At 44.1% G+C, this 8936-nt stretch overlaps 1 protein-coding gene across 2 annotated transcripts in view; it reads left to right on the top strand.

Moving 5' to 3' along the window:
* Nucleotides 1-5354: 5354 nt before the first annotated feature.
* The window catches only part of LOC129832151 (schwannomin-interacting protein 1-like), a 222254-nt gene continuing 218672 nt past the window's right edge, over nt 5355-8936 (top strand). The window contains exons 1-2 of one of the 2 annotated variants that reach the window (XM_055895953.1): nt 5355-5452; nt 5707-5797. In XM_055895953.1, the coding sequence (XP_055751928.1) occupies nt 5430-5452; nt 5707-5797 (114 nt within the window). In that variant the 5' untranslated portion in view covers nt 5355-5429. The remainder of the gene's footprint in view (nt 5453-5706; nt 5798-8936) is intronic. The other variant, XM_055895951.1, reaches the window with a different exon arrangement.

Genomic DNA, 8936 nt, shown 5'->3' with positions numbered 1-8936 from the left:
CGTATTTCATTTTCAATAAATCAGCAAAGATTTCTAAAAACATGTTTCACTTTGTCATGATGGGGTATTGTGTGCAGAAAATGTATATAATCTATTTTGATTTCAAGCTGTAACACAACAACATGTGGAATAAGTCAAGGGGTATGAATACTTTCTTAAGGCTGTAAGAAATTGTTTGCTCGGTGGGAAATGAATACCCGACTAGTCAGAGACAACTGTGTGGAGTTTGGAGTTTGTGACAGCAACTATGTGAACTTATTACAGTATTACAGTATATCACTATGTCTTGGGATTTCCTATGATCTTCTATGTAGAAGAACCCATTACATTCTAATGACTCTTGTGTAACTTGTGAGCGTCATAGAGCAAAACAACTGTGTGTTCATGTAGAGTCTCAGCTTTTCATAGATAGCTTTTAATAGTTTGTAGCTTAAACCAATCTGACTACAGTTTTTGTAAATAAGACCCAACCCCGGGCCCCTTCGGGATCCGCCCTTGTCTCACAAACACTGCTTTATCTCAGCTCGAATTAATCACACAAACTAATGCAGAAGAAATACACAAATCCAATGGTACAAACCAGAAGTCTGTAACTCAAACACACGCAGGCGTTTTGCTCTATGACGCTTTTCACTACAATATTCTTGAATTTGCCCTGTACCCCTCATCCACCTAGTGGTTAGAGCGTTGGGCCAGTAACCGAAAGGTTGCTAGATCGAATCCCCGAGCTGCCAAGGTAAAAATCTGTCGTTCTGCCCCTGAACAAGGCAGTTAACCCACTGTTCCTAGGCCGTCATTGTAAGTAAGAATTTGTTCTTAACGGACTTGCCAAGCTAAATAAAGGTAACAAAAAACATGAGGTTGCTACAACCTAGCCTACAAATGAAAGGTTATAGCGTAGGTGCACAGGTCGAGAGACACATTGGAGTAATCAAGGTAACAGACAGTGACACATTCAATACCGCCTTGTACACTTGCCTGCATCTAACTGATCTGGGGTGTAATCATTAGTCCAAACAGGGTAATAATTAGTCCAAACAGGGTAGAATCAGAGTTTCTATAGGACAAATTCAGGTAGGTCCATCACCGTTTGCGAACGTTTTGGAACAGAATGGGCGGAACGAATAAACCCGCACACACAGTTCCCTTTCATAGCAGCCACATACAAACAGCATCATCACTTTGCTCGTTGCATAATTCCTTCTCACATCTATGCTCTCTCCTCCTCCACTAACCGCTTCACAGCCTACATTGTTGCTAACCGCTACACAGCCATATTAGCTGACTTCATAGTCAACATAGCTACTAGAACTAACACGTTAACCCACAATCCAATCCAAGTGTAATGGTGATGTGCTGGTTGTCTGCGGGGGGTGGCAGGCAGGTTGAATAAGAGTGTGCAAAGCTGTCATCAAGGCAAAGGGTGGCTACTTTGAAGAATCTCATATATAAAATATATGGATTATATGGATTACAGGCAACATCCACACCGAGCTAAAGGCTAGAGCTGCCGCTTTCAAGGAATGGGACACTAATCCGGACGCTTATAAGAAATCCTGCTACGCCCTCAGACATAACATCAAACAGGCAAATCGTCAATAAGACTGAATCCTACTACAACAGCTCTGACGCTCGTCTGATGTGGCAGAGCTTGCAAACTATTACGGATTACAAAGGGAAACCCAGCCGTGAACTGCCCAGTGACGAAAGTCTACCAGACAGGCTACCAGACAGGCAAGAAACACTGAAGCATGCATGAGAGCACCAGCTGTTCCTGTGTGATCACGCTCTCCATAGCCGATGTGAGCCAGACCTTTAAACAAGTCAACATTCACAAGGCCTCGGGGTCAGATGGACCAACTGGAAAGTGTCTTCAATTACATTTTCAAGCTCTCCCTGTTGAGTCTGTAATACATAAGTTTCAAGTAGACCACCATAGTCCCTGTGCCCAAGATAGTGAAGGTAACCTGCCTAAGTGACTACCGCCCTGTAGCACTCAAGTCGGTAGCCATGAAGTGCATTGAAAAGCTGGTCATTGCTCACATCAACACCATCATCCTGGAAATCCTAGACCCAATCCATACGCATACAGATCCACAGATGACGCAATCTCAATCGCAATCCACACTTCCCTTTCCCACCTGGACAAAAGGAACACCTATGTGAAAATGCTGTTCATTGACTACAGCTCAGCGTTCAACACCATAGTGCCCTCAAAGCTCATCATTAAGATGGGAATAAACACCTCCCTCTGCAACTGGATCCTGGACTTACTGACGGGCCGCCCCAGGTGATAAGGTTAGGCAACAATACATCAGCCACGCTGATCCTCAACACGGGGGCCCCTCAGGGGTGCGTACATACTCCCTGTTCACCCACGACTGCGTTGCCAAGCACGACTGCGTTGCCAGCACCGTCATTAAGTTTGCTGATGACACAGTGGTAGGCCTGATCACTGACAATGATGAGATAGCCTATAGGGAGGAGGTCAGAGACCTAGCAGTGTTGTGCCAGGACAACAAACTCTCCCTCAACGTGAGCAAGACAAAGGAGCTGATCGTGGACTACAGGAACAGGAGGGCTGAACATGCCCTCATTCACATCGATGGGGCTGTAGTGGAGCCTGGAACAGCTTCTACCCCCAAGCCAAAAGACTACTGAACATTTAATCAAGTGGCCACCCAGACTATTTACATTGACCCCCCCTCCCCCATTTGTTTTTACACTGCTGCTACTCGCTGTTTATTATCTATGCATAGTCACTTCACCCCTACCTACATGTACAAATTACCTCGACTAACCTGTATCCCCGCACATTGACTCGGTACCAGTACCCGTACCCCTGTATATAGCCTCGTTATTGTTATTTTATTGTTTTACTTTTTATTTGATTTTTTACTTTAGTTTATTCAGTAAATGTTTTCTTAACTCTATTTCTTGAACTGCATTGTTGGTTAAAACGTCTTACGGCTGACATCTCGTTAACGGGATTGATTTGACAACAGCCAGTGAAAGTGCAGGGCGCCAAATTCAAACAACAGAAATCTCATAATTAAAATTCCTCAAACATACAAGTATTATACACCATTTTAAAGATAAACTTGTTGTTATTCCCACTACAGTGTGCGATTTCAAAAAGGCTTCACGACGTTCACGCGTTTAGTTCACAAATTCAAGAGGCGCAGGCACTTAGTCCAGACGAAAAGTCAAAAAGTTCCATTACAGTTCGTAGAAACATGTCAAACGATGTATAGAATCAATCTTTAGGATATTTTTTTTATCTTAAATCTTCAATAATGTTTCAACCTGACAATTCCTTTTTTTTAATGAAAAGGAACGCAGCTCACTCTCACGGCCGCGCGCATGACTTAGCTCATGGCATTCTGCTAGACCCCTTAGTCAAACAGCTCTTATTCGCTCCCCCTTCATAGTAGAAGCCTGAAACAAGGTTCTAAAGACTGTTGACATCTAGTGGAATCATTGGGAAGTGCAATTGGACCAAATTTTACACTGTATATTGGATAGGCAAAGACCTACAAACCTCAGATTTCCCACTTCCTGGTTGTTTTTTTCTCAGGTTCTTGCCTGCCATATGAGTTCTGTTATACTCACAGACATCATTCAAACAGTTTTAGAAACGTCAGAGTGTTTTCTATCCAAATCTACTCATAATATGCATATCTTAGCTTCTGGGCCTGAGTAGCAGGCAGTTTACTCTGGGCACCTTATTCATCCAAGCTACTCAATACTGTCCCCCAGCCATAAAAAGTTAAGGGCTTGTAAGTAAGCATTTCCCGGTAAGACCTACACCTGTTGTATTCGGTGCATGTGACAAATACAATTTGATTTGATTTGATCATTACTGTGTAAGTTTATGGAAGGGGGTGAAAACAATGAGCCTCCTAGGTTTTGTATTGAAGTCAATGTACCTAGAGGGGAACAGAAAATAGCTGTCCTCCGGCTACACCATGGTACTAGAGAGTGCTGTTGAGGCTACCTTCGTTACAAAATAGGATGTTTTAATCAGTTATTTGGTGATCTAAAAAGGATAACTTTTTTTAACATTTAATTGTTTTTATGTTTATGAAATTCACTGAGTAGGATGGAGCACATTTTAAGGGGCCGATGGTGGTGGTGGTCATACCCACTTTTCTTACCTTACTCATCAGAGAGGAGTTGTTGTGTCTAGTCCTTGAAGATGCCATGGTTGTGATGGCAGACACTCCCAACTCCAGCTGCTGGCTGCTCAGTAACAGATGGACCTTACCAGCTTTTGTCCACTTTGCTTACCTGGTTTAAGTTAGGTAAAACCTAACATAACTGACCTGCCTTGATCAATAAAAGCACACTAAGCTACACTAAAAAGGTTAAGCCAAGAAGCTAAACTGATGATGAATTACATTGTTTCCAAGTTAATGCAACTGATAATAACATTTCTGGCTACTTACTGTTGGAGACCCACAGAAAGTCAGTCTACTCAGACCATTTCAAGCCGCCTACAAATATATGTATAACTAACCCAAGATAGTTCATCTCAATGGGAGCTAATTCATTATAGTGGGTTGAACAAGCAAAGAGCTGGGCAGAGCCAAGCACTAGCTAGCGAGATCCTATTGGCGTTCTGGCATGTATTTGAATATTTCTGTTAGGGAACGCATTCTCTGTGAAGTGTTTGTAAACAACGCAATTTTTTAAAACTTTGGCAAAGGGCCACGTCTACAAAACTTAGTGCAACCTGTTTCGTAATATATTTTTGGGGAACAGAAAACTATTCAGTTCGGGCTTTTCTTCAATGAGAAAATCTCGCGCCATACTCTCCCACTGCCGGAGGTTCTAACCGGATGCTTCAGATGTATACATCCGGTGAAACATCTGGCTCCTCGTTCTATCTGTGCCGCCTATTTATAGGGTTGGGCACTGTCATATTTGACACAACCTACTGCAGCGTTTTGCAGTCACTACATTGCCAAATGTAATCATCAATGTGCTTTGATTTTCTTGACGACTTGTTGGAAGAAAAACAATAATGGCCACAAACAAGGACACCACAGACAAGCCTAAAATAAATGCATGGTATTCAATCTATGTGCCCAGCATATTCATCTCCCATGTCTGACTCCATGACTCGCGACTGCAGGTCCACTGGCGACACATGAGGGTTGTAAATTCCTTCCCGGATACCCGTAAATGAAAGAATATGTATTTTCCCGCCATGCTTTGCAGAGAGAGCTAACAAACTGGTGATTTATGTTGATTACAGGACTAAATTGCTCTCCCTTTGCCGCGACACACATGCAGTATATAGCCTATCATACACGACCCAAACATCTTATTGGATGAGAGAACAATTCCCTAGTCGGCTCTTTCTGACAGTGGGGCTACTCTACTCTCTTCAGTCTCCGCTGCTGTCTCTCTATCTGACCGTGGCTATGTTGAGGACCGGCAATTATCGGTTAGTCAATCATAATATAGGCTGTTGATGCGTCATGCATGTTTGATAAGTGACGTATTCTGTTTCAATTTAGTTTGAGTAATTGAATCCTACATCACGCTCTAGCTAGCAGAACAAGCTCTATAGGTTTTTGCCAGCACCTATACGGAGAGACCTACTATAGTCAGCTGCTTCTCACTCGGAGACATCTGTATTTTACAGTGACAATTTGGACATTAGGCTAATTGGCATAACTTTTGCTTGTGTCATTCCAGGAACATGTATCAAGGGGAAGGCACGAGGCTGCGTGGCGGGAGTCTGGGTGGCGCGCGGGAAAGAAAGCGTCTTGCCCTGTGCATCAACCAGGTAGGCTAAACATCAGTATCCAGCAGCCACGTTGCTGTTTCAAATGCATTTACGTCGATCGTTCAAATATTATATTGTAGCCTATGCGTTGATGACTTACGCCGTGTTGACGATTATTCTGTAACCTTCCTGTAGGTCTATGATTTTGAAATGCATTTTTGTTAATTATTGTTCTGGGTCGTTTTGTGTGTGGACTTCGGTTGGCTGATTTCAGTTGGTTTGAGCATTGCTGGGATTGATAATGTGTTAAGAGTGGTCTCTGGGCACACAGAAAAGCCTTCCACTACTTCCACTACCATAACATAATTTTAGTCTCCTTCAACAGCTGTCTACTGTGCAAAAGGTAGCCTACAGTGAAGCTGAAAGTCTTCCAAGCTAGCACTCAGTTGCACCAAGTTTCAAAACCCCAACCCGTTCAATTAAGGCGGGCAGCTGTTCTTTCAGCACCATGGACAGCGAAGCCCCGTGTCTGTAGTGTCTCTCCCTCTATCTCTCGCACTCATACTTTCATTGTCTTCCAACTGTCATTTAATGAACTGGCTTTACCAGCCAATTCAAATAATACAGTAGACTGAATCAATTCCGTGTGTCATTCATCGTTGATTTCGAGTCGTGTGCTGGCACTTTTCTCCGTCTGCCAGCCGCAGGTGTAAAGGTCTCATTAAAATCCTGTCCACCAACCTCCACACTTCAAACAGCTTTCATTTTCCAGTCGAGAAAAGGCAAATGCAGACGACCTCTCACTCCTTAATTAAATCTCTGAATACAATCTGATTAATTTAGTGCATCTAAAGAGATAACCTAGGCCTACTTGTGCATATGCGTAACATGAGGGTGACCAGCAGAGTTTCACCACTTTTGGTTCATGGGAGAGAAGACACATTTTATTTTCTATTGAAAATGATCCTGGTGATTAGCCCCAAAATAATCGGAACAGCTCTTGCCTAAACAAGTCGTTATGCTGCGCAGAAATAATAGTCACAAGACTCACACCAAAGTTGACAGTCTGACACACAGCGGAAGAAACAACTTTCAATGCTTGAGCTATTTGTCTGTGTGTGTCCGTGCGTGTGTGTGTCCGTGCATGTGTGTGTGTGTGTGTCGTGCGTGTGTTTGTGTCCGTGTGCGTGTGTCAGCCTGCAACAAATCCACCTGGCCGCGCGCAGCTCGTGAATATGTAATGCCAAGTGCATTACAGCGCTTTATTAGGCTTGGGGGATTATTGAGAACGACGCCTGAAAGCACAGCCCAATCCCGTATCTTCTAACGCGGTGCTATGTTATACTGACGCTGTCAGTGTGGTGATCATGTGCTGTGCTTTTCGTCCCTCTTCACTTTGTTAGTTTTCAGATATATAGGCTACTTGGTTGTTCACAACTCTCATTCTAGATCAATTATGTTTTTTTGTAGCCTTCTTACACTCCTGCAGGATAGGATAGTGGGCTATAGGATCTCCTAACTTGGTACGGTCTTAGCAACTACAGACTGGTGTTAGTTACCCACATCATTAATCCACTCAACAATAATTCATAACCGTTCCAATCAGCAGCCGGCTAGACTCAAACTATTTGATTTGACAGTTGTATTTTGTAAAATGTGAAGAAATCAGTAACCTCTAGCCCTTACAGCGACCAGAGGATGTTTATACAGCCAAGACGAGGACCTGCTTAGAATACTATTCACTAATTTAAATGATAAGATAACAATTCCAGAGTATGGTACCTCTGTATCTGACAGAGAATCATGTGAGGTGCGGCAGTGGGGAGGGCGAAGGTTATCAGAGTGTCTTGTGTTGTATAGATGGATTTCAGAATGAACCTGGAAGAATCTTTTGAAGGGTGCAGGTAGAGCACTGGTCCACTATATCCCATTGAACATGTAGTTAGTAAGTTTACAGGATTAGTGAAATCCTGCCTAGTGGAGTTGGTATGGTAGTGACATCTACTATAAAAGCCTATAATGTGTGAAGGAGGGGGTCATATTTCAGAAGTACATTATCGTCTCTCCGTTTCCCCGTGGGACTCCACTCTGCTGATTGCCGTCTGTGTTTCCCAGTGGGACTCCACTCTGCTGAGTAACGTCTCCATTTCCCTGTATGACTCCACTCTGCTGAGTAACGTCTCCATTTCCCTGTATGACTCCACTCTGCTGACTAACGTCTCCATTTCCCTGTAGGACTCCACTCTGCTGACTAACGTCTCCATTTCCCTGTATGACTCCACTCTGCTGAGTAACGTCTCCATTTCCCTGTATGACTCCACTCTGCTGACTAACGTCTCCATTTCCCAGTGGGACTCCACTCTGCTGAGTAACGTCTCCATTTCCCTGTATGACTCCACTCTGCTGAGTAACGTCTCCATTTCCCTGTATGACTCCACTCTGCTGACTAACGTCTCCATTACCCTGTAGGACTCCACTCTGCTGACTAACGTCTCCATTTCCCTGTATGACTCCACTCTGCTGAGTAACGTCTCCATTTCCCTGTAGGACTCCACTCTGCTGACTAACGTCTCCATTTCCCTGTAGGACTCCACTCTGTTGAGTAACGTCTCCATTTCCCTGTAGGACTCCACTCTGTTGAGTAACGTCTCCATTTCCCTGTAGGACTCCACTCTGTTGAGTAACGTCTCCATTTCCCTGTAGGACTCCACTCTGCTGAGTAACGTCTCCATTTCCCTGTATGACTCCACTCTGCTGAGTAACGTCTCCATTTCCCTGTAGGACTCCACTCTGCTGAGTGCCGTCTGTGTTTCCCCGTGGGACTCCACTCTGCTGAGTAACGTCTCCATTTCCCTGTAGGACTCCACTCTGCTGAGTAACGTCTCCATTTCCCTGTAGGACTCCACTCTGCTGAGTAACGTCTCCATTTCCCTGTGGGACTCCACTCTGCTGAGTAACGTCTCCATTTCTCTGTATGACTCCACTCTGCTGAGTAACGTCTCCATTTCCCTGTAGGACTCCACTCTGCTGAGTAACGTCTCCATTTCCCTGTATGACTCCACTCTGCTGAGTTACGTCTCCATTTCCCCGTGGGACTCCACTCTGCTGAGTTACGTCTCCATTTCCCCGTGGGACTCCACTCTGCTGAGTAACGTCTCCATTTCCCCGTAGGACTCCACTCTGCTGAGTAACGTCTCCA

Source organism: Salvelinus fontinalis, chromosome 33 (assembly GCF_029448725.1).
Source record: "Salvelinus fontinalis isolate EN_2023a chromosome 33, ASM2944872v1, whole genome shotgun sequence".
NCBI classification, from domain to species: domain Eukaryota; kingdom Metazoa; phylum Chordata; class Actinopteri; order Salmoniformes; family Salmonidae; genus Salvelinus; species Salvelinus fontinalis.
This window is presented reverse-complemented; position numbering and strand designations above follow the sequence as displayed.